The sequence below is a fragment of the Rhinolophus hipposideros genome, assembly GCF_964194185.1.
Source record: "Rhinolophus hipposideros genome assembly, chromosome: 2".
Lineage (NCBI taxonomy): Eukaryota > Metazoa > Chordata > Mammalia > Chiroptera > Rhinolophidae > Rhinolophus > Rhinolophus hipposideros.
In genome coordinates, this window is record NC_138048.1 from 67016737 (window position 1) to 67044119 (window position 27383).

Below are 27383 nucleotides of genomic sequence, written 5' to 3' on the forward strand. Positions count from 1 at the left end.
TGTCTCTGTTCATCTAATGCACACCATTGTAAGAAGATTCCACCCCTTTCAGATAACAGCTACAGAGACATATGCCTGCACTGAGCATGAAAATGGGAAAATTTGTGACCATGGTGGGCAGAAAACAGGGTGATGGGAAACAGAAAACAGAGACCATGGGTGATGTGTTAGAAACAGAGCTAGTTCACTTAAGTGATGATGCTGACTCAGGAAGAATGTCTCTTAAGGCTCAATCCCTTCCTACAGTTGACAATGCGAACCTCAGACTCATTCATAGCTAATAGTAAAAGGTCTCAAGAGTTATTTTGCAGTGGGTCTTGGCTATTACAAGAGAGGTTTTACCCTCTTGTCAAGACTTTCTGGAGAAAGTCTAATCCCCATGGTGTATTAGTCTGTAATGGCTGCTATAACAAACTATCACAAGCTGGGTGGTTTAAACAATGGAAAAATACTGTCTCATTGTTGTGAAGCCCAGAAGTCCAAAATGAAGGTATTAACAGTCCTTCTGAGGACTATGAGGAAAAGGTCTGTTCCAGTTTTTTCTCATTGGTTTATAGATGGCTGTCTTCGCCCTGTGTCTCTTCATATCATCTTCTCTCTATGTGTGTGTCTGTGTCCCAATGTCCCCTTTTTTCAAGGATACCAGTCATATTGGATTATAAGCCCATCTAAATAACCTCACTGTAACTTGATCATGCCTATAAAGGGCCTATTGCATTAGGATGTGTTTGGGGTTAGGACTTCAACATATGATTGGGGGGAGGGAGAGAGACAGGTATAACACATGGGAAATCATAGATGAGGCCCTGACAATTATTAAGGCACTTGCTGTCCTAGATTGGGTTCATAATGTTGATGAAGATGACCTACTACATAATTTTTAAAAAATGACCCAAAGATTGAGGAGGGAAGAGACTTAAACTGTTTTACCCCTTGGAGACAGGCAACCAAGCGATGGTCCTTATTAGACTCTTGGAAGTAAAAGACACCCAGATTCAACTAATAAGGTTTGGGCAGGGTTTGTGGGGAAGGGAAGCTGAAGTAGCCTTGTGAGTGGAGCTTTTATACATTTTAATACACTGTTGTTTTTTGCTTCTACATCTGAATGTAGAGAAATTAATGTTATGTGCTTTACTACCCCTGAGTGCCAGGGGGAATCCTCCATTTTAGGAAGAGTGGCACATAGAGAAGTAGCAGGGTGGCATACATAGCTTTCCAATCCCCCAGTTGTGGCCAGGTACTCGAAGTACCTACACTCTCCTGACTTTTGGCACCAGTGGGTGGGCCAGGATTTAGCTCTAGTGACCCTACCCAAAGTTGTCATTAGATAATGCCCCATTAGTTAGAGAATCAAATCCTCAGTCACAAAAGCCATGACCTCAAACAGCAGGTGGGGGGAGTGGAGCAAAGAGGGGTAGGAGGGCTGACATTCACAAAACAATATTTGGGGGCATGGTCACCAAATAAAGTTTCTTGAGAGTATGTGAGTACATTTACAATGGTCATTTCCTCTGGGAGTTGAGGAAAAAATATTCTTTCTCCAAACTCCCACCATCCAAAAAAAAAAAAGTCTAGCCCCTTTTGTATTGAGTATTGAAGAGAGCACGTGTCTCATCTGGGCCTTCTGCCTGGTCTTTCATGTCAGCTAAACTGCAGACCAATACTTTTTTTAAAAGAAGTGTTCAATGTATGAGGCTATGTGGGAAGCTGTCCTGTAAACTAAGGCACATTTTGCACCCCTGGGGCCCCACAGCACCTATGATCTCTTTGAGCAAAACGTCACTATGGCTGATGATTTCACCAATTGGAGTCACTGGCAAAGCAAAATAGCCCTTACCTGGTGGTTCCTCCCCAACATGACCACCAGATACTCCTTTTGAAAAGCAGCTATTAGCTTGCTTCTGGGCTTTCCTGGACGACTGACCTCTGAACATCTGACAAATCGAGGCTGTAGAATTCTAGTCTGATAGCTTCATTTTTTTTTTTGGGGGGGGGAAGGAGGTTGAAGTCAGATTCAATAACAAACAAGGAGGGAAGGGCCGAACAAGCTTCCTGGTCAAATGGCAATGGTACCAATGATATCTTGGCTTTACATGAAAAAGTAGCAACTATCTCTTTCGGGGAGGAAATTTTTCTAAAAACTTGGGCTTAGTTCACTGATGGTTCAGCTAAGCTAACTTGATGGTACCCACTGCCCTACTCTGACTGTTCAATCTCAGCACCAGCTATCCGGAACTCAAAATGGAAGAGGGCAGAAAGCAGTGGCCTCCTCAGAGGTTGGGACTCAAGGCCATTCTCAGAACTCTAGACAATCATCTCCTTGAGAAACCAGGTTATATTTTTCCTGTCTCTTATTTTGTTGCCAGTAACCTCGCTATTTCATCTGTCACTTGGAAAACTAAGACTGGCAGGTTAGAGAGATCCCTTTTAGAGGCGGAGAACTGTGGAAAAAAATCACAGCTGCTGATCAAGTGTATGGGTCATGCGGGTAGATGCCACAGTAAACACCCACTCTCTGATGAGACTGACTGGAATGAAGCCTGTACCACCCTGATTGCTACAAGGTGACAATCATCCCACTGGGCATGGAAAGACAGCCGTCACCACAGGCTGAGCACAAATGGAAGGGCTCTGTTTCCAATGCAGAGGCTGCAACCGCAGGCCTAGCTTGGGACTCATTGCAGAACTGACCCATTTGCCTTGGAGTGAGGGAGGTCACATTACAGGGGATGCTGTCCCTTGTCTGCTCCTGGTAGGCTGACCATAAGGGACTTTTGACTCTGTTTCAAGGCGATTCCTGGTGTCTTACTACCGCTGACAATTTTCCTCCATCTGTAGCTTGCATTTCACACCCAGAATGGCTTTTTGATGAGTAGAAGTATTACATTTGATGAAGTCCAATTTATTAATGTTTCATGATTAGAACTTTTTGTGTATTATTTATTCAACAGTTTTTGACCACAAACCATCAATTTTGTATGACTCAACCTAATTAATGTGGTCCAACTATATTAATATATGTCCCATATATTAATTTATTTGATTTTCACAATAAAGTATTAGCATAGACATCTCCATTTTACAAGTGATAAAACTGAGGAAAGAGGGATTAACTTTCCTATAAGGTCACACAGTTAATTAATGATAGAGTGAGATTCAAACGCAGGCAGTCTGGCTTTGAAGTCTGTGCTCAGTCATGATGCGATATCACAGGTTCCATCTGGTACTGAAGTATCAATTCATATGTCTCTCCCTCTAGTCAGTGTGCTCCTTGAAGTGAAAACTTTACTTTTCCTTGTAACACTTGCACCCAGCACAGTGCCTTGCACATAGTAGGTGTCCATGATATTGAGGAAAGCATAGATGAATGAATGGGGAGGTCTTCACTAGGGTCAGCCCAAGGACTGCTGGTTTGACAATGGCCATGGTCTTTCAGCCTTGATGCATTTGCATAGTGCACCTGCTGACCTTTGAACATACACCAGGTTTTCTGGAACTCTTCCCCTTTTAGAACCTTCCTCTTGAATTAAAGCATTGAATATGGTAACTGCAAGGGTTAGGGGAAGTCTCTGAACTATATGAGTAAAAAAAATCCTATTACAAAAGATCCTAGGTATTCAAATCAACATTGTCTCAAGGACAGAAACATGCTGCATATAAAAGATTACAAAAATTAGATGTTATTCTCCCAATTCCACTTAGGAACCATTTCTACCACCTCAAAAAAATCTCCATATCTACTATTATATTCTCACATAACGGTTATAACCACATATGACTATATATATTTATATATAGTTCTACATATTATATCTACATAATATTGTTTTACAAATAAATACATACAACTCACTCCAGCCACAAAGAAGTTAGTTTGTGGCATATTTAAAATATTATTATCATTTTCATTATCAAATTCACCAAATAGATTTTTCGAAGAATCTCACCATCTCCTTTATAGCAATACCATTATTTGAAAAAAATCAAACTTATTCACTCTTGGTATCAGTGTGTGCTACCCTAGCACACTTAGTTAGGTAAAAAATTTTATGTGAGTTTCTCTAGGCTATTCAGATGAGTCATGTTATAATTTTTGACAATTAGCACTCATAAAAACAGAAACATCTTTTACATATAGTCAAGGTATAAAACTCCTTCCCATATTTAAAATCTCTGAATATATATCATTTCTAATTTGTGCCTTATTTAGTTGAATGGTACCAATACCAACTCATGTCAGCCTTGATACAAAGGATATTTTGCAGAAATGTTAGCTTTGCTATATAACTTAAATATTGATGTAAGTGGGGGTTGCTAAAGCCAAATCTGGTTATTTTGCAATATCATAACTTCATTTGTTCTTAATACTTCTTGTGAAGGTATTTTACAACTACTTGATCTGACATAAAATAAAGCTCTTAGCCTAACTTTCTAATTTGTATTCAGCTTTGAGAGAACAATTGCTTTACCACATGGGTGGCATGTAGGTAAATATATTTCTCTTATAACTAAGTAACTAGAAAAACACCTGGGAAATTATTTTTAAAACTTAACTCATTTTCATTCATCATATTTGGGTCCTTTAAAGAAAAGGTGCCTTGAAAATTCCAGCTGTTGCTATTATTATAGTCATTTAAATTATTAGTAGTAATATTTCACACTCATTTCTCTTAATGTGGATATAAATAATTACAACAACAATAATAATTGCCCTTCATAGAGTAAGTTGCATTTTGTAATATTTCTGGATGGGTATGATTAGTAACATGATCAATTTTTCCCAGAATGCAATACAAAATATATTTTTGATTAGGGTATTAGGAAACCTTGCAACCAAAAATTTTATATGCACAATATATGGCCAACTAAATTTAGGGTGATACGTTATGAATGTTTCTGCTAAAAAAGAAATGTACAAATATTGTGCTATACCACTTTCACCAAAAAGTCAGAATGAAAATGACCAGAAATATAAGTCACAGAAAGATGTATGGAATTCCAGGATTTCTAGATTAAAGAATCTGTGAGATTCTCCAATGCAAAGTCTTGACTGCTCACTTATTTTCAAATGCACTTATTAGACTCCAGCCCTAAAGATTCTGATTCAATGAATCTGGATGTTGACTCATAATCCATATTTTTGATAGGTAACTCAGAAGACGCTGGTGAAGGATTTCTCATACCACGCTTTGACAACTGTGATCTGGAAAGACTGGAGTATCAGACAGGTTGCCAAGATGGAGACTCTGACACATAGAGTGAGTCTGAAATCTGGTTATCAGAGTCAGATCACAACATCAGGGCCTGGCTGGAAGTGATATCCCTGAGATTGGGTTAAAGTTCCAGCCATGTTCATGTCCAAGATCAGATTGGTCTTAAAGAATGGGGTGGGGCTAAAGATACAAGCAGGAGTGAAAGTGCTTCTGGCTGAAGACAAGAAAGGGTCCAAGAGGCTAGGAGATAGGCAGCCACTGCCACTCAGTGCCCCTCTCACATCCACCTCCTGAGACTCTGCAGCTAAGTAGAGAATGGCTCTCCCCTCTCAAATCTGCCCGTACTTTAGGTGTGGAGAGGAGCCATTCTCTCTCTTCTCAAACTTGCCTGCATTAGCCCTAACTCTAGGATGATTTTCTGAAAGGGTGTCAAGTGGAAACAAAGAAGAATGAGGATGGCAGAGCAACCTGGGACTGGGGTTATGGGGATACACAGATGAGTAACTAACTCTCTCTAGGCTTACCAGTGAAGTTGACTTCTGTTTTGCCAATGGCACACCTGTGAGTAAAATGATTTCCTGGAATTCACCTAAAGAAATGAACTGAGCTGTAACAGAAATCAGTGATTTAGTTGACCATCTAGGTCTAAGGAGCATTAAAATTCCTTCCCCAAAGATTCTCATTCAGCAGGTCTCAAGTAGAGTTTAAGAATCTATGTTTCTAAAGAATGACCCAGTTATTTCTTATATGCAGCTAGAATTGGGAACCAAAACAAAATCAGAAAGTTAACATATGCCTGAAGATTGTCTTCGGTTTATCAAGAGTTTATAGCTTGAAAATTCTGATAATTAATTCTATTGTTATAAATTACTACGGCCAACTAAACAATTTTCCATTGTGTTTGAAATGTTGCTTAGTGTTTGTATGCCTCTAATCATAATTCAAGTTCAGATATTTTAACTAGAGTCCATCAACAATCATTAAACTAGTGTTTTATGGCCGTGTTGCTACCTCTGTGTCACCTAATGATCTGTGGAAGGCAACTAGAGAGTGACTAAAATTTTGTCATCAGACAGTAGTTTTCAGAAAGGGAAATGGCACGGCCTACTGAAGAATACAAGATCAAAAGAAAGAACCCCTGCTATGACCAAAGCCCCATGAAAGTGTAATATTTAGCAAAATGCCAAATTGTAAAGTATAGATTCCATATAATATATTGTCTTTGGGATAATGAAACATTCATCCAAAGGAGGGAAATGGGTAGAGTGAGATGGTGTGACAGGCTGCGACTCTTATGTGAGGAGAGAGTGGCAAGGTTGACACCAGTAATGACCACAGGTTTATTTAGAATTGTTCCTCAGTTAAGAGGAGATGGTAAAGCAGAGGAAGAGAGAGACAGCCAGGAAACTGAGTTTTGTTTTTCTGTCTAAAAGAATGAAATGCTAACTGAGGAAGTTATGTTCTTGAACTAATTATGACAGCTGAAGACAGAAAAAATAATATTTCTTTCATAAGACAAGATAGTTGTTCAAAATCTTACTTAGCTAAGATTTAAAGCAAAGTAGCATCAAACCATTTTAATTTTAGTCACTTTTAACACAGACTAGAAAGACCTATGATTCTTGGGAAAAGTTATGTAATAGTTGAGAGAGAAGTGTTATAGAGGGCTATTGTATAGGGCACAGACTCTCCCCTGGGAACTGTCTCATTTGTTCTGGAAACTACTATTTACTCCCTGTAAAAAAAATAATAATATAAGCAGAGCCACTTTAAAATGGAGCCAGAGTTGCCATGCCAGAAAAACTGCCTTGCATGTCATATGCCTCAAACCTTTGGAATGTTAAAACACAGTAAAATAACCTTTGGACTGGGCATAAGGCAACATTAAGTCACAAATAACCATCTGCAAAGATAACAAGAAAGCAGATATGACTATGGGAAGATGGCTAACAGACTAAAAATTTAAAAACATTGTTTAGAACTAACATCATTATGCTATGTTATTTACACCAGTAGAAACGCCTTCCTTCTATTGTTGTTCCCTTCTCTTTTCCATAACTACCCCTTGCCTTTGTCTCCTAATTGGAACACTATTTGGGCTTCAGCCTGAATCAGTGCTTCCTGAATAACTTTTTTTTTTTAATTTTAATTTCAGATAAATGCTTGCTGCCTCTGTTTTTGGCCTTTTCTTTTTAGGTAGACACCCCCAAACACCAAATCCATCTATATCCACATGGTTACTATTGGGCTTTCCCGGATAGTCTAATGTGACCCCTGGTTATATTTGATTGGCCTGGGGTGAGCTCTGACCCAAGCTGAGCAAATCAGTCTTCTCTGTGAATCTGAAATCAGTCAAAGAGATTCCCGCTTATTTTAGCTGCTCTCCTGAAAAGAAGTGATGAATTTCTGGGAAGTGATACAGAAACCATTTCCTGTCATGACAACTTAAAAACAGATATCAAGTCTGCAACATGAAAGAAGAAAGAAGTAGATATGAAAAGAGAAGCAGAGACAAGAGAAAAAATGTCAGTGGCAATTTATATTACTGTACTAATTATTCTTTGGGTTTGGATACACTGTGTTCTAGTTCATGCTAGTCTAAATCAGGCTTTCATGAATGCAGTCAGAAGATTCCCAAGTAATGTAGAAGGAGAATTCCATAGGATTGGCCAGAAGGGACCAAAGTCAAATGCCTAGAGAAGAAAGAGGAATTTAAAATTGCCATTTTTTTACTCCAAAATGAAGCAGACTGGGTAGGGATGAACTCAAACTGTGAGTAGTTATTGCCAGACAGCAAAACGAAATAATCAGGCTCAAGCCAGGATCCCAGAGGTAAGGATACAGGTGGTCAATACCTAAAAAGTTTGGTTACCAGTGGATTGGCCAGATTACAAAGGCTCAAAATAGATATGGTTGGTTGAGTTAAGCAAGGTTCAGGGTTCACATCTCAATATCAACCTTAGATTCCTGATGGGAAGACAGAAACAAGTGCTATGTTTACCCTTTAAAAGATCTTGATCCCAGTAAGATAGAAAGTATATACTCCCATATTGGGCTTAGGTGCTAATCTTTTTACTGTGGCTGATATCTTTTGGTTTATTTATCTCTTTTAGATACTGTAAGTTTATTTTTCTATATACAAGTGAAGACTGTTTGATTGTGTCATATATATTAATCGCTTAATGATGTCCATTTACTAAGAATGAGTTGTCTATCATAGAACATGGTGATACCATATTATAAGAATAAGGAAAGTATAGGAGTTATTAATAACCTTCTAATGATGGTCTTGAAAGTTCAAGTTAATCATTGATAACATATGTCTCTGAAGGTACATGTCACAGATTGTCCAATTTAACTGTTGTCATATAAATGTACCTCGTATTAAGCACACCAAAATGATTCCATGGATTATGACAAAATTTAATATGGCCATAGTTTTAATCTTCACTCCTACAAATTATTTTAATCACTATACCTAAAGAGATCAGTTGTACTGACAAATCAATTAAATTAATAAACTATTTAAACTTAGGTAAGTAGACCTAGTCTGTTGATGGACATGAAGATCTTTTGGATTTTAAATGCAGCAGGATCCATGTGACAGAGTTATTGAACCAGACCATTCTATAGTGCCCAATACCGTGTACTCGACCTCTAACCTTACTCAGAAAATATCCTAATATAATGACATGCTGTGTAAAGTTATAGGATGAAAGAGTACTGAAGTTGGAGGACGAAGAGGTGGGATATATAAAATCTGGTTTTCCATCTTAATAAATTCAAGGACCTCAGAATCTCTGAACTTCAATTTTTTAAAAAAGTGATACCATATTATATTACCTTCCCTGCCATATTGAATGGGTGGCAGTGAGAAATCTAAATAGTATTAAAGAAAACTCTTTGTAAAAAAGGGAAACAAGGGGCTGGGGACTCGGCTTGTTGTGTTGCCGCCATAGAACTGGAAACGGTCCAGCTGCCACCACAGTTCTTCCAGCCACGGGACAATGTTGTCTCATTTAGTAGAACAGCCGCCACCCCTGCACAACAATAACAACTGTGAGGGAGGGGAACAGGCTTTGCCAGAGCCAGCCAGCCTAAACAGTCCCTGGGTGGAGCTATCCACGAACAGCACCAATGGCAATGACAATGGCAGTGGGGAAAATAGGGGGCTGGAACACATCCCTTCCTCATCCTCCATCCACAATGGAGACATGGAGAAGTTTCTCTTGGATACACAACATGAATCAGGACAGAGTAGTATAAGAGGCAGCTCTCACTGTGACAGCCCTTCCCCACAAGAAGATGGACAAATTATGTTTGATGTGGAAATGCACCCGAGCAGGGATTATAGCTCTCCGTCGGAAGAAGAAATTGTAGAAAGAGAAGAAACTGATGCTTTGAAGAAAAGTGTAGACTGGCCCAGTAGTCCTGAAAACATTACACCTAAGGAGTTCTACTTCAGGCACCCTAAACGTGCCATTTCTTTAAGCATGAGGAAAAGTGGAACCATGAAGAAAAGGGTTATTTTCTCTGCACAATTTCTTTAGGTGTTCATTCCTTCTGTCTTCCTTTCTTATGTTTTGGCTTTGTGACAAGGCATCTATATTGGAAAAACTGAGCACAACTTATGCCAGCACCTACTGAAGGAAAGAAAGCCCCTGGGAAAGCATGTGACCTGTGAAGTGGTATATTGTCACAGTAGTTTATTTGAACTTGAAACCACTGTTAGCATGACCCAACTTACAACCCTATTTTTACATACCCAAGCTCCAGTAACTCTTAAATCCAATATTTTATTCAAACTCTGTTGACTCATTTTACTAACCCTATTCCCTTTCTGGCCCGTAAGACACTTTAGAATTTCCTAACAGAGTTTACTGTTTTTAGAAATTTGCGAGGGCTTCTTTTCCGCAAATGCCACCAGCAGATAATAATTTTGTCAACAATGCTATTGTCTCTTTTTAGTACCACCAGACTTAGACCTGCATCATTCATAGTATAAATTTTACTCTTGCAGGATAACTCCCATCTCTCTCTTAAAACAAGATCAGTTTAGCAAATGATATAAAAGTTTCATTGTTTTGTTTTGTTTTTCAAGACAAAGGTAAGCTTCCTTAAGCTTGAATTTATAGTTATTAAAAAAGAAAACAAAAAAAATAAAGCACAAGCCACAAGAAAAAAATGTATCCTAGGCAATAAAAAATTATTTTAAACCAGCTTTGGAGACACTTTTTGTCTAAGCCTCCTAAAGGTGCCTTTTAATTTGTAGGAGGCAGGCTATATAAATAATAGGAATGAAATAGAATAAGAACTAAAATACATCAGCAGATTTTAATACTAGTATATTGCAATGTTGTCTTTTCAATGGTGTAGACTTTTTATTTCTGATAAGGAACGTCTCAGGCCTAGAAATATATGAAATTGCTTTTGGGATTTTTGTGTGTGTGTTTGGTATTTTTATGTTTATTAGCCGCATGTGAATTTTTCATGACTCTTAACATTTAAAACTTTTTTTTTCTTTTTGTCCTAATAAGAGATTTTAAAAAGAGGTCCAGTTTATGGTATAAATGTAGGCTTCTTGTTTTAGGAAGCATCACTTATACTCTGAAGCCTTTCAACTCTGAAAATAATTGTTTCAGAGTTATTCCAAGCACTTGTGAAACTTTGAAAAACAGACTTGGTTTGTGGGAACAGTTGACAAAGTTCTGAAAAGATGCCATTTGTTTTCTTCTGATTTCTCGCTTTTTAATATTTACTGTACGGTTTTCCTAAGGTGATTCCTGTGATTCTGCAGGCATTTTCTTTTGTAGCCATCTGCAGTTATGTTAAACTCCAGAACGCTCAACAACTTCCTTCAGTGATACACTTTTTGTTTGTGTTTCCAAAATGTGAAGCTTTAGGACCAAATTGTTAGAAAGCATCAGGATTGCCAATTATTTCAATTAGATTTATTGGATTTCAGAACACATAGTATGATTCTAAAGGATACTATTATATATTTTATATACTATAAATAATTACTGTTTATGATATAGACACTACTATTGAATACTTAAAAATGATTGTTAATTTTAAAACTAACAATCTACTCATTAAATAAAGCACACCAGACTAACAAATACAAATAAAAGAAACAAAAGAAAACATACCTCACCCCACTCCCAAAAGGTCTCTAAGTTTCCAGCTAATAACCAGGACTGAAACTGCTGGAGAAAGAGTGGAAATAAAAAATCAGGAATGCATAGATGGCTTTAGAGGTAATCAGAAGAGGAAGATACTTTTGTGATGTGATTTTAGATGTCCCAAAATGGCTCCACTGATTAAAAGCAAAATAAGAAAAGAAGACCTAGTCATTTTATTTACTAATGCTCAAGTCCCCAAGATGAACTCTATAACCACTTGTTCAAATGTATTACCAGTGAAAAATATGACTTTTGTTAGTCATTTACACCTTAGTTTAAACAAGTTAACACATGTTGAGTACCTACTGTGTGCATGAATATAACAAAGCTACAAAGAGCTACAAAGAATAAAATGCAGTTCTTTTTAAGAAGCTCACAGTCTAATGGGAGAATCAAATACATGTGTAAAAATATTGCAATATATAATATGATTAGTTATATAATAGTAGTACAAACTTCAGTGAGAACAAACAGAAGGGTGGTGGATTTAGAAAATGCTTTTTCTCAGAAATGTATTTCTGGTTGAATGTGAGAGAAAAGAATTGACATCAGGAGATTAGATACCTGAGAAAGGAATCCATAAAACGTGGGGAAAAATCACAGAAAGGTAAAACAGAGGTCTTGGGGAAGAATACATTGCTTTGCCAATAGTAATATGATTGGTAATTTGGCATAAATTCTGAGTATCTGGGTCGTAACCTAGTCAACAATTCTTTTTTTAGGCTGTGTTGCCTAATCAACTGTAAATAGTAATAATAATAATAATAATAATAATAATAATAATAATAATAGCAGCAGCCAAGGAAGTTTCCAAATGGAGAGTGAGGAAATTATGAGTGAGTCTCTTCCTAAAAGCTGAAAATTTTAGTTGGAATGAGAAAGCCAACAGGAAATGAACATCCAACAAGCAAGGAAGGAAGAAGAGTCAATACCACTCTAATTTCATGAGATGGAGGGTCTCTATGTTTTTTGAATGGTTTCATATGCTTAGAACTCCTTTTGTTTGAAATGATCCCAGATACATTATTTTCCTGTCAGAGCAGGGAAATAATATTAACAGATCTAAAAATAATATGCTAAGAAATACTTTTGCTTTATTTTGCTTGGCTACCTTGAAAGAATAACTATCACTCCCCCCACCCCCTCATCCCACTCCCATCCCCCGGAATTACTTGCAGTTAATTTTCATGTTAGGTAAAATAACTGACACAGCCCCGCCTGGTGGCTCAGACGGTTAGAGCTCCATGCTCCTAACTCCAAAGGCTGCCAGTTCCATTCCCACATGGGCCAGTGGGCTCTCAACCACAAGGTTGCTGGTTCAATTCCCCGAGTCCCACAAGGGATGGTGGGCAGTTCCCCCTGCAACTAAGATTGAACACGGCCCCTTGAGCTGAGCTGCCGCTGAGCGCCCGGATGGCTCAGTTGGTTGGAGCGCATCCTCTCAACCACAAGGTTACCGGTTCAATTCCTCGAGTCCCGCAAAGGATGGCGGACTGTGCTCCCAGCAACTAGCAATAGTAACCAGACCTGGAGCTAAGCTGCGCCCTCCACAACTAAGATTGAAAGGACAACAACTTGACTTGGAAAAAAGTCCTGGACGTACACACTGTTCCCCCAATAAAGTCCTGTTGCCCTTCCCCAATAAAATCTTTAAAAAAAAATAATAATAATAACTGACACATTTCCATTTGACAACTGGTCATATGTAATCTTGTTGCTATCACAAACTAGCTGAGAACTCATGGAAATCTTAGTGGGCCAAACGCAAATGTCCTGATTTCTAGTCTTTTATGGTAATTTCTTTGCTGAGTTGACAGATTTTTATATCTCCTTGCTTTTCAGTTTCACATAATTTTTTTAAAAGAGGCTTAGAGGATTTTCCTTGTTCACTACTGTTACAAGAAAATAGAATTTTAGAATAGCTATAGTTTGCCCAGTGATGGGAGAGATGAGTAACTTATAAAGAGTTACAGCTCTTCTAATATCCTAGCAGTGTTCTCATTATTTGCATTCAAGTTAAAAAAAATTGCAGAGCAAATAGAACGTACATCCATCTGAGGTAAAACATTTCATTATATTTTATTATCCCCAAGTCAATTCCTAAAGCAATGTGTGAATTAAAATGTTTTATCCAGCATTTTCAAGAAACCAATTTAAAATCACACATCTTATAACAAATTGCCAGAAATATTGCAAGCAGCCATTAATTTACTCCAAACTAATTAAACTCTACATTAATACATGCAATAATATACATACATTTGTTCCTAACTTCCTTTTGTAATTAAGCATGGGTGCTAGGCATTGCCTCACTTGACAAAGAATTTTAATACTCTTGCTTGATCTTTCCCTTGTCTTCTCGGGCCCCTACTGCCAAGTGGCAAAAGTCACTCTGTCTAGTGTCATTCCTCTTTTTTCATTTAAAAGAGCAATTTCTTTTAAACAGTAATGTATACTATGTAGTGAGTTTCTGGGTAGCCTGGGTAGCCTTACATTTGGGAGACATTCCATCCTCAAGTCCATTAGAAGGAACTCCCAGAAGGTTAATAGAAAGTACAAAATAAGTTTTTCAAAATTTAACATCAGTAATATGAAGGAAATGAATGTATATTGCACTAGTGCTTAGCCAAGATCAGTTATGTATCAGTTAGGGTTCTCAAGAGAAACAAAACCTGTATATTGGATGATGCCCACCATGATGGCCAAACACACTGTCATCGACACACCCAGAAACAATGTTTAATCTGGGCTCCCACAGCCAGGCAACGTGACACATAAACTTAACAATCATGCGTCCACCCCTTATCAATTTGGCACCCATACACATCTTCTTAAACCATACTTAATCTCCAAATGAAGACAATAACAAGGTCATAATTCAGCCTAACATGATACAACTATCCTGTATACAACTGATAATTCACTAACCTCTTCCTCAGAAGAGAAGGTACATTTCTTGAGTGACGTTCACTGTTCTCCTGGATATTCTGTAACTTAAATACTACGATGTACAATTAGTAATACTTAAACGCTATGATGTAAAATCAATGCATCTTATACTACATGATAACAGATTAAGAGAGGAAAGAATACCTATACACAGACACATGCATTTATGGCAAAATAAGAAGAAAATGTTTATGAAAATTACAGTCTTTATTTCTGTAACTAATCACATGGTCATAGCTGCTATTTGCAACTTCCTTCTCCCACTACTCTTTCCCTTTGCCTTCATCAAGCACCTCAGCTGGTCATGGTTCTTTACCTGGTGGGGTGACTCAAACCTCCATTCCTGAAGGATCTGGGCTATTAGCAGTCCTACCTGGCTGTGTTGTTGTAGTTTTCCATTGACCTCAGTCACAGGGCATGCTAATACTAAGAGATGCCTTAGGGCATCTCCTGTATTCCAGACACCCTCTTCCCTACCTCCATTGCAGAGCAGCAGTCCAATTTACCCTTGGTAGTCAGCATATGTCACTCCAGACAATACAGTAACTCCCTTCTTTGACTTTGAATCCTTTTTTTGCTCTTATATTCCTTTGCCTTCGCCTCCCTTTTTTGAAACCCTTCCCCTATATTAAGCTAAGGTATTTCACTTTGCCTATTGATTCGGAAACATGAGAAGCCCCAAGTGGCCAGGTGGCAGTCTTGGATCTCCTGAATCATATGGTCCAAGTGGCAGGGAAGCTTGCACAGCAGCCTGGACCTGGTGTAGAGCTTTCTCTTGTTCTGGACTCCACTCAAAGCTAGAAGTTTCTTGGGTCACTAGGTACATGGGCTGGACTGAAGTATCACACATCCAAAGGAGGAATGTTGCCTCCCAAATTCAAAGAGGACCAATAGGCATCATGCCTCTTTTTGGGCTGTAGGAGGTGTCAGATGCAACAACTTATCCTTCACCTACAAGGGATATCTCTATATGCCCCACACCAGTGGATCTCTAGAAATCTCACTAAGGCAGAAGGCCCATGAATTTTAGTCAGATTTATGTCCCACTCTCTTACATATAAAATGTCTTACCAATAAGTCTACAGTAGTTGCTACTTGTTGCTTAGTAGGCCCAATCAGCCTAATGTCATCAGTGTAATGGACCAGAGTGATACCTTGTGGAAGGAAAATACCAGCTGGAAGCAAGCTGGTTTTGGCAGACCTCATGGACAGGGATGGGGGAAAAAAGGCATTTGCTGGATCAGTAGCTACATACCAGGTACCAGAGAAGTGTTAATCTTCCCAAGCAACGAAACTACAATTGATACAGCAGATGCAAGTGGAATCACCACATGGTTAAACTTTCAATAATCCCACTGTCACTCTCCAAAATTCATCTGTCTTTTGCACAGGCCCACATGGGAGAGGTGAATGGCGATGTGGTGGGAATCATCACCTCTGCGTTTTTCCAGTCCTTGATTGTGGCACTGAGCTCTGCCTCATTCCTCCAGGAAGGTGGTAGTGCTTTTGATTTACTATTTTGCTAGATAGGTGCAGTTCTAAAGGTTTCCACTTGGCCTTCCCCACCATAATAGCCCTTATTCCATAGGGCAGGGGACCAATGTGAGAATTCTGCCATCTACTCAGTATGTTTATTTCAATTACGTATCCTAGAACTAGGTGGGAAATAACCATAGGATGTGTTCAGGGACCCACTGGGCCCACTGTAAGATGAACCTGAGCTAAAACTCCATTGATTATCTGATCTCCATAAGCTCCTACTCTGACTGGTGGGGCACAGTGATGTTTTGAGTCTCCTGTAATTCATATCAGTTTAGAGCCTGTGTCCAATAATCCCTGAAAGTTCTGATTATTTTATTTCCCCCCTCCCATACCGTTACCCTGGTAAAAGGTCATAGGTCCCTTCATGGAAGGCTGGGAGAAAGATTGGCAGTACATATTTTTTGATAGTGTACTGGGATCCTACCTCAAGGGGACCCAGGTTCCCCTTCATTCAAAGGGTTCCTGGTCTGTAAACTAGTTCAAGTCTGGAAATTGATTGATGGGGCCATGACTCTCTGATTTTTGATTCAGGTTAGACTTGTTCACTTGACCTAGAATTTTTCTGCTGATACAGATTAAGCAAGAATTTAGTAGGCTTCCTATCTATTTAATTTTTAGGAACATCAGCATTAATTAAGCAATGTCATAAATGGGCTTGAGTCAGATTATTCTGAAGGCTGCTTTGACTCTGCTGTCCATCACAGTAAACACGCCCACCTTACCTTTGGCAGTTGGTGCTATCACTTGGCTCAGGCCACCCTGGGATCCAATTACTCTAATTGCATTTAGGTTTCTCAATTCAGGGACTGCAGTTCCCACTGTGAAGTCTGTCTTACGACAACAGCAATCACAGAAACTTTCAAGGACGCTGGGGCTCCTCTCACAAATTTGTTTCTCACAGTATTAATGAAAGATATTTCTTACGAACCTTCCCAGTGTGGGTAAGTAGGCCTTAAACAACAAATCCACTCTAACATTCCAATCTCCCTAAGCTTTTGAGTCCCTTCCTTTACATTAAACCAAAGCATATGCAGCATTTCTAATTCACACACAGTAGGTCATTTTTCAATCCATGTTTTAGTCAGCCAACAAAAGAAACTGTTACAATTCTTGCTTAGTGAGTCCATGTTAATAAATTCAGCCTGATCTAACTTTATGTTCTTTCTACCATTACCCCACACCCTTAGTATCCTTTCCCATACATGTTTCCTCAATTTCTATGTGTATAAATTATTATAGAAAACTCCAGTAGTTCTTTTGGAGGGTAACACACCTTCTCATTGGTCATACATCATACCTCACCTTTAGGGTCCTACTGGGACTTGATTCTAGTTATATATGTCTAGAAACAAAGATGGGTGGTGGTGGTGCTGATCAGTCCTGAGCAGAATCAGCATTGTCTTGCATGGCTACCTCAAGGGAGGCCATTATAGTTTTCATAGGCACTGTAGAGTTTATCCCTTCAGACAGGTGGTAAGGCCGATGCTACTATGGGTGGGGAAGCCAATTATGCTGGGGATGGGGAGACTGGTAAAGAAGAATGACAGAATTTAATGGCTCAATGTCCTTAGGTTCATTAAATTCTTCACACATGTCACTATCCCAATGTGTGATCCCATTCTTTCCAATAAGGGCCTGTACTTTATCAGCAGGCACCCTTTGAGTTGGGGAGTTCAACTTGCATTGTAATTCAACAAGTCCCACAATGACTTCTGAATCTGATTTGCAGCAATTTCAGCCCTGTGGCTACAGGAGATAAGGGTCCTTCAGGGCTCAAATAGTAGAAGTTTTTAGGTCATTTATGCAGCGATTGATGTGGGAATTTGAATACCTGGGCTCATCTTTGTTTTTTGCCATTTTGCCAGCAACATTAAGAACAATCAGTCAATGTCATTATTTTCATTTATGTTTCAAACTTTTTTGAAAGTATCACTTAACTCTTTGTTTCTTACGAATAATTGAATAGGAGTATCCAATGCAGATATTTTGTATTCTATAAACCATTCACACTGTGTACTATCAGTATTGTCTTTACTACCAAAAATAGAGTCATTAGAACCTTTAAATCTAATTAAAGAAACAATTTCACACTCTCAGTACCAAAATCTATATTGGTGAGTGTTCAGAAACACAGAAGCTATAGGAGATTAGATAGATAGATAGATAGATAGATAGATAGATAGATAGATAGATAAATAGATAGATAGATTTATTATGAGACATTGGTTTATGCAATTATGGAAGCTGAGAAGTCCTATGATCTGCCATCTGCAAGCTGGAGACCCAAGAAAGCTGATGGTGTAATTCAGCTCAAGTCCAATTGCCTGAAAACCATGGGAGCCTACGGTATAAATCCCAATACAAGGGCCAGAAAAGATGAGATGAAATGAAATATCCCAGTTCAAACACTAAGGCAGGAAAAAGGGATGAAAAGGGATAAATTCCTTTGTTGTCCACCATTTGATCTATTTAGATCAGGGATGTCCAAACGTTTTTCAACGTTTTTCACCAAGGGCCATATGCGGTAAAATACACAAACAGCCGGGACACTCACTCGAGGTGAAGTACGTATTGCCTCACCTGGTTTATTTAAGTAAACTAAATATATTTTTGGAATTTGCTGCGGGCCAATTAAAAATGGATTGCGGGCTGCAGTTGGTCCACGGACCGCAGTTTGGACACCCCTGATTTAGATCCTCAATGGATTGTATGATACCCACCCACATTGAGGAGAGCAATGCAATTGACTGAGTTTCTAATCCAAATACTAATCTCATCTGGATACAACCTCAGACATAACCAGTAATAATGTTTAATCTGGGCACCCTGAGGACCATCACGTTGACCCATAAAGTTAATCATCACAAATATGTACCATTCTTACTGTTACATTTTCAATTGTATATATAAATTGACCTCCAATCCAGGATATTTAATGTACTTTTGAAATACAGTCAAATATAAAGATCATTAACCAATTACAGAAGAGTTATCACATTAACCATTAACTTCTAATAGCCTACTAAAAAATCTTATTTGGGTCAAAAACAAGAATATTGAAATTCCCATAAAAGTCAATCAATCTGAATAAAATTTCTTATCCCAACAAAGTCTGAAGTATTTCAGGAGGGAAATAATGGAGAAAGGGAAATAATGGTGCTGAGCTCCTAGACGTCTGAGGCCCTTTAAGTGGATTTGCTTATTTAATTTTTACCTAAAAATTTAGGTAATAAGAAAATGGATATTCAGAGATGTTCCATAATTTGCCAGTGTCACACAGCCTGTGGCAGAGTTGGAATTCAAACTTCATTCTAATTCAAAACCTGTGCTCTTTATAAAATATATACCTTCTACCCAGTAAAACAACTCTTTCCATTTGTGAAATGCTATTGTCATTTATACATAAACATCTGATGCACTGAGTACAAACATTGAATTCTGCTTTTTCTTTTTTAACTTGACTTTATGGCATAAACATTTTTTCATGTATGTGTATAGGCTTTAAAATACTAAACGTTAACATCTTACTAATGTAGTTTCTTGCTAGCATAATATAATTTTTTAAGCATTTCCCTAATATGGTGCATCTAAATTGTTTTCAATTGCTCTTTGTATTGTAGATAAGGCGCAAGTAAGATATCCATTCCCTTACATTTCTTTTTTCTATTGAGCTATTTTTTTAAGAACAGTTTTAGTTGTGAAATTCATGGAAGTAAAGAATATAAACATCTATATAGGTTTTACCACACACTGCCTCTTTTTTTTCTTTTTTTTTGCAAACACATGCATTAATTTAAAATGAAATACCGCTACTTTTAAAAGGAGATGTCAACACTCACATTCTGCAACGGGGAGAACATCAAGCTTCGGGGATTTATTTCACTCAAAGTGTTGTTGTGAATTGCCCTTGAAAAAGAAAGTGACAGACCGCCTCCCCTGCGCTGAATTATGTTACATCCCAGAGGACTGAAATGGTCATTAATTTTTAATATCATCTCTTCTCAGTGAAAAGTATAACGAATTTTCCTTAGATATTCTTATAGAATTAAAGTCCTAAAAATTCTGTGAAGATTTCAGGGCATCTATAGTGAGCCCAGAAAATTTTAACCAGCTGCAGTGTTCCTGGAGGAGAGTATGTACCAGAAATAAGAGTAATTATTAAATTACCTACATTGACAATTAATACCATAATAACACCTACTGATGTCTGTACAGTACTTTTTGGTATAGACAGCATTTTCCCATAGGTTTGATTGTGAGAGGGTAGGTTACACTGGGCTGGGGTTTGTGAGACAGAGGACAGTGTGCCAGGAATAGAAGTAGAGCACTTCTGTCCTTACTAAAGTTAACAGTTTCATTGGATTAAAAAGACATCAACACATTAAAAGTTAACTATATCCCCAAGATAGTAAAATGTTAAGTATCTAATGAAAGAACATATAATAAGTATCAGAATATTAAAGAAAGTTTAATTATTCTGGACTTTAGTGATCAAGGTAGTTCATATTGCTGAGGTATGGAAACTCTACTGAGAAGCCACATATGATGAGTGTCCCAGGAAGTTAAGCCTTAGTTACATTCTGGCCCCTCTCCTGCCTTCCTATCATCACATTAGTGCACCTGATCCAGACCTCTGGGAGCATCCTGAGTGGTTTGCTTTGGGAAGGTCAGCCAAGTTCTGGAATCTCACACTTCCTTGGCCATTTGGAAGTAGACCATTTTAGCAACTTGAGAGCAGAAGGGTGTGCTCAGTGATTGCCTCCCATTGTGTAGCAAAATATCTCTCCTGTGTCAAAGCCATCCATGATTAAAAACTTTGTTCAAGTCTGAGTGTGGAAAATATGAAGCTCTAAGAATGGGCAATGAAGGGAACTATTGATTCAGGCAGACAAAAGTACATCCACTCATTCCACAAATACTTATTAAGAACCTACAAGGTATCTGTCACTGGATGCTTATAACACGTTATTAAGATATGAAGGGAAAGGTAGTATTTGATTCTGAATATAAGACAGACAAAATTCATATAATTTATCCACCGTAAGAACAAAGAAAATCATTTATTCCAATGCCCTTATCATGAATATCAAGTAACTAAGACCACCAAAAGTGACTTACCCCTGGTCAATAGATGGTCAAAGCCTGGTCTTCAGCCCAGATCATGCTATTCTAAGGGTTCCATCTTTGCCTTATTGAAGTTTTCAATCTTCTTCTCTGAAAGAAATTGAAAAATGTCTCTCAATGCACAGTTTTTACTTTTCTTCTTATTATTATATTCCAAGATTGTAAGTTCTTCATCATCTAATAGTTATTCTTCAATGATATGAATTTGACTAATGGGTAAACACCTACAATGCTTTACAAACTTATTATAATGGTTAAAAATAATGGTAAAACTATTAAAGATGTGTTGTTCAATAAGGTAGCCACTGACTACATGTGGCTAATTGATTTAAATTTAAATTACATACAATTAATTATTCATTTCCTCCGTTGCACTAACTACATTTCACCTGTTCAATAACTACATGCGGCCAGTGACTACCATATTGAATAGAGCAGATACAAAACATTTCCATCACTGCAGAAAAATCTATTGCAAAGTATTGTATTAAAGCACAAAACCCTTTCCCACCCAGCACTATAAAGAATAAATTAACTTAGAAAGTGTATTTTTTCAGCACATTTTGCCTTGATTAATAAGATATTTACATAACGATATCCAGGAAGAGAGATTTTACTGAGAAACAGCACAAGAGAGATACAATCATCTTGTGTTCCCCTGCTTCCTCACTTGCAAAACTAGATGCTTAAATGGCATTCTTTAAATGCTTCAGATGCTCAAAACCCTTTTTTCCATATAACCAGAGTTTGAAAGTTTTTCCACTAAGTCTCATGGAATAGTTCATGTACAATAGTATTAAGATCACTATAGTACTCATTCTCTTGCAAATATATTAAGTATGAAACAAATAAACAGTACGTACCAAAGAAAACATATCTGATTTTTTAGGAAGGAAAGTTATTTCCAAATGGGTATTCAAATGAAGAACCAGAGAAGACAAAGAGAGTTTTGACTACAAATATTAAATTAGGCACACCCTTTTCCCAAAACTAGAGAACTTCAGAGAACATCAAGAAGCATAAAAATATTTTTTATATAATAACATTTATAGTAGTGAAAAATTCAGAAAACCTTAATGGCCTTCAATAGAATATTGACAAAATAAAATAAACACTTCCATACAAAATAATATTATATAGTCATAAAAGATGATGACATGAAAAATTAAAAATGTAGTCATCTCCCAAGCAGAAACAATGTGATTTCATATAAGGGAAATAAGAAAATAAGAAAAGTACAAATACCCACAGCCCCCCCACCCCAGAAAGAAAGGAAAGAAAGGAAGGAAGGAAGGAAGGAAGGAAGGAAGGAAGGAAGGAAGGAAGGAAGGAAGGAAGGAAGGAAGGAAGGAAGGAAGAAAAGAAAGAAAGGAAGGAAGGAAGGAAGGAAGGAAGGAAGGAAGGAAGGAAGGAAGGAAGGAAGAAAGAAAGAAAGACTAAAGTATTAATGTTGGTTACTCTCATCAATAGTATTTGCTATTCTCTCCTCTCTCTTTTTTTTCCTCATTTTTCTGTCTCTCTCATTCTTTCTCCTGTCTTTGCTCTGTTTTTTATTCTATATTGAATATGCACTATTATTGTACTAATATGTACTATTATTGTACTATCATTGTACAGTATACATTTTTAAATAAAAATAAAAAAACATTTTTCCTCCCTGAATATCATTACAGTAGAGAGTTCAAGTAACAAATACATGAATGTATGAGCAAATGGATAAACACAGAAATAAATACAGCCAACTTTCCCAACATACTTAAAATATAAATCTATTATTCTCATGGTTTTGAGATACTTCTAATAAATGAAAAGTTTACTTTTAAACTTATAACAAACAAATCTATAAGGAATCCAGTTTTCTCTTAGTTACTAGCCTTGATTAATAGTATAAAAAATTCCAATAAAAAGAGCAAGAAGAGTTCAGAAATTAAAAAAAATAAAGGGAACAGAGGGTATCCAGATGTATACTGCAACAACATGTCCTGTAATGACAGTTATAGGACTATCCAACCCCAAAGTTTGAGTTTTAATTGAATTTTTTATGAAAAACTTGAAAGGTTAAAGTTACACAAATCAACAATGCTAGACAAAACAATCTACCTTTCTGTTAGTCTGGTTACGAGATTTTTGTATCTCCATTTTTTCAAATATTTACTGTGAAAATTGAAAGCAATAAATTAATTTTTTAAAGGACACCATTTTAAAGAAACTGAAAAATTATACATTTTTCTCTCCTTTCACTTTGAACCTTAATGACATCAGGTTCACATGATTACTACAAAATGGAGAGGGAAGAAGGAAGAATAGATTAAGCAGGTGGTGAAGGGAGGAAAAGTTCTAAACCATTTCAGTTGAGTAAAGATCAATTTCATTTTAATATAATTTTTAATGGTTGTTCAAACTCCTATAATGCACCCACACAAAAGGCTTCAGTTAATGTGTGTGTATTTTGAGCAGTTCCCCTCTTCGACCCTCCAGTTTAATTTCCGTCCTTCAAATGAGATGAATGGAGCGTGAAGCAGGTCATATCTCAATGCTGACACATGGGTTGCAGATAGAACTCACAGCCTGGAGAAGCAGCCAGTTTGGAGATTAAATCAAAGCAGCTCTGAATAGATGAGAGGTCAGCCAGGGCCAGCTTTGACATTTGATAGGACCCTGTGATCAATCAGGCCTTTCTTCACTCTTCCAGGCTTCCTTATGACAGAGGCCCCAAAACAGATGGGATATGTTACAAAGTGCAGGAGAAGCACTAGATTGTGAAAGGAGATAGTTGTCAATATAATCAAAGGGACAACTGTTATTTGAAGCAGCCAGCAAATCAGAAGGCTCTGCTTTGCTGCAATTGCTGTGTTAAAGTTTGCCTTTCATGATGTGAAATCCAAGACTTGAGAATGATGAGATAATTTTTAAATGCTTTTTAAAATTTCTTACCTCATATGCATTAAACTGTAAACTTTGAGCATTCCTGATATCATAAGATTAAATTTTAGCCAACCTTCCACTCTGTGAAGAAGCTGTGTTTCCAGCAAAGTCAAGCTTAGTTTTTATTCTGTTTGTTTGGTCTTTGTCTTTGAGGAACACCACACCACACACACACACACACACACACACACACACACAAGACATGATAACCTTTGGAAGAAAAGAAGCAAAAGGTATTAATGCAGAAAACTCACTGAGCAGCGATCTGAGTGTGGTTTCAGGAAATCCCAGTCACGTCGCCAAGAGGGTCATGACAAATGAATGGCCCCAGAATACCACTGTGACAGACTGTTTTAGTGAGTGGTAATGGGTCATCTCCAGGATGAAAGGCCATGTATTTATAACCGTGCAGGCTACTGGGTATCACACCATTCATTATGCCTGCTTGATTTAAGGGAGATGCTTTTTACCAGGGTAACATGGGAGCAAATTATTTCCAGGAATATCACAGCTCTCTTCTCCCCCTCCACCTACTTCACCATTTTGCCCACCCTCATCCCAGACATACACACATGCTCTCATATTCACACAAGCACATTCTCTGAATTTTTTTTCTGTCATAGAGCATTTTATGTTCAGCACTCACCTCTCCAAAATATCTCATCCCAATTTATATTGATATGGAAAAGATGAAATGTGGGAGCCTGGCTTAAGGGGGGCTTAGGTAAGGAGGAGTAGCACAGATTCACTCTACTACTTTTTCTTTATGAAATGTTATGATGGAAGCCAGATTGCTGAGGTCAGGTGGCCTTATAGACAACTATTGGGCTAATTTGCAAAGTAAATATCTCAAGTCAGATTTTTGCTTGACATGGACTCCATCTTCACAGAGAAGTCAGTATTTGAGTTCCATTTTGGTCATTGGTTATAGTGGTCTGTTATCAGCTAAATGTGCAAAATTATTCAACCTCTCTGGACTATTTCTGGTGAGAAATTAACCAGCTGCACAAAATTCTCTCTAAATTAATTTTCAGCATTAATACTTTATGATTTCTTGAAATCCTAATAAGTAGAAACAGAATACAACAAAAAATTTCAACCAGCAGATCAGATATTTGGTAAAAAAAAAAAAAAAAAAAATACTTAATCTCAGGGAATTTTTTGATGTAAGTAACTCAATAGCAATGTACAAAATCTCATTTAAAAAAAAAGTATGAGAACCTATCAGAAGAGTTATCATAGGATAAGTTGTTCATAATATATGACTTAAGTCTCTTAAGGTGTTAAAAAAAAACAACTTTATATTTCACACTAGTGTATTGAGGAAAAGGTACATATAACATACTTGGATTTTAACCAAGTTGATTCACCTGCCACCTTAATATAGATGCGATCGATATACCAGTGTTTAAAATAAAGGTTCTACAATGGTATTTTCATGGTCTGTGTCACAGGGTTTTTTGAAAAGACAGTACAGTTATACAGATGATACTTTTCAGAAAGGATCATAACACAACTGAGAGATGTTTTGATTATGAAATGCACAAGTGTGTATGTGTATATTTAATCTATGCAAATTTGTTTCCTGATTCTGGGCCCCCAAGAGCTTGGATGTTTGTGAGAATTTAGAGATTATTTACAAAGAGCGTTTTTTTTCAATAGTTTTATCATTGAAATGTGACACAAATCTTCCAGAATGGTAATTCTGTCTAGCAAGCTAATCCTTCAAGAGGTTTTTATGTCTCAGAGAAAGCTGTGCATAATTGAAAGACTCTACAAAATGGTTTGAGTCACCCTCTGTAATTCCATTTAACTATTGCCAACTCCAGAAACAGCCACAACTTTCCTGTATCTTGTACTCATCAGATAAAGAATTCAAAAAGAATTGGCAGTTGGCAGTTAAGTAGCCAAAAGAGGAAGGAAAAGCTTTGCTGGTGTTTCCCAATTAATTTTCCTTTCAAGAGAAAGTTTGAAAAGAAAAAAAAATAAGAAAACTGGAAATGACTTAAAAACTCTGGTGCGATAAGATAAAATTTGGCCTGACCATCACCCTGTGACTGAATGCAGTCTGAGAAACTCAACCAAAAAAACATGGACTGTTTTCTAAAATCATGCTGCAATTTAAAAGTGAGAGATATAACAAATTGAATTTCGAAGAAATTAAGTATGTTGGAGAATTAGTGAGGGGAAAAGGCAAATAAAAATAAATATTTAGTTAAGCAGCTTAACCAACATTCCATTTTCAAAAATTGTACTAATGCCAAATTCTTAAAAAAGATCTGCTTTCTCTAAAAGAAAGACACTTATTAATGTCAATAATCCATTGTATTTTATATTTCAATTGTCTTTTAAAAAGAGCAAACAAATGATTCAATGGCACTTGTCAGAACCACCCTAGATGCATAAGACATCTAGTAGAGGCTCTGGCACATAAAAACTTACCACACATGCAAACTTAGTGAGGAACAAAGAGGTAGTAATTTTGGTTACAGACACAGGCAGGGAGTTTTTATTATATTCAAACACATGTCTCTGTAGACCGAGATTGATCCCTTAGGATCATGTACCCCTGATCCTGAAAATCAATATAACTGGCCAATTCAAATATCTCCCACAACATTCAGAACAACATTGAAGATCCATTAAAGTTTTCTTAGGGGCAGAAGCTATAACCTGGTGACAGTTTATTTCAGCTTAGGCATTCACGCCTCTCTCAAAAACATCATGGGCTCGGGTTTGTCAAAGAGGCCTGTTCGGATTCAAAACCCCTCTTAGGCTACATCTGTGAAGACGAGGAAAGAGACTTACCCTGGTTCTGTTTTGTAAGTATTGGAACTTGAAGAGAATCCAACCATTACAGTTTATTAGCGTGTTTATGCAAAGGGAATAGATACTCTTTGCCCAGAGTGATTAAGAGCTCAGGCCTTGCAATCAGGCAGGCATGGGCTCAAATTTCAGATCCATCTCTTACCGATGTCTGACATTGGGCAAGTCTTTTTAAAGTAGGAATGATAATGATATCAACTCCAAAGTGTTGGTATGCGAATTATCTAAAATGATTATATAAAGCAATTTTCACAGTTCCTGGTACAGATAAAGCATGCCATAAAAGGTTAGCTACAGTCATATATTAATTCAACCTATTTTATCTTTAAGCATTCTGACCTGGAAGGATTCCAAGGACACAAGGGAACATCACGCCTGAATGCCCTTTTTAGCAATCATTTTATAATTAAAGGAATTAATTAATCAAAAGTTCAAGTAAGATAGTGGAGATGTGGGATACCAAACTTGAGGTTGGCCCTCTTCAAATGCTGACTAAAAGATTCATTGAAAATGTCATCCTATTAAACAGACTGGAATTGCCACTTCATAAAATATCGCATAGTAACAACTAGAAACTTTAGTACAGTCTATCCTCTATGATATAAATGTGTTCTTTTAT

At 37.3% G+C, this 27383-nt stretch overlaps 1 protein-coding gene and 1 long non-coding RNA gene across 6 annotated transcripts in view; one reads left to right on the forward strand and one right to left on the reverse strand.

Moving 5' to 3' along the window:
- Nucleotides 1–27383, reverse strand: part of LOC308488816 — a 375646-nt gene that overhangs the window by 82160 nt on the left and 266103 nt on the right. For all 5 annotated transcript variants that reach the window (XR_013991971.1, XR_013991972.1, XR_013991973.1 and 2 more), the window contains one exon: nt 21008–21103. This is a non-coding gene — a long non-coding RNA (uncharacterized lncRNA). The remainder of the gene's footprint in view (nt 1–21007; nt 21104–27383) is intronic.
- LOC308505523 (BCL2/adenovirus E1B 19 kDa protein-interacting protein 3-like) lies at nt 9221–9763 on the forward strand (the record flags this gene model as incomplete). Its single annotated transcript, XM_081067894.1, has 1 exon — nt 9221–9763. One exon carries the CDS (start codon nt 9221–9223, stop codon nt 9761–9763), a length of 543 nt encoding a protein of 180 aa, XP_080924020.1.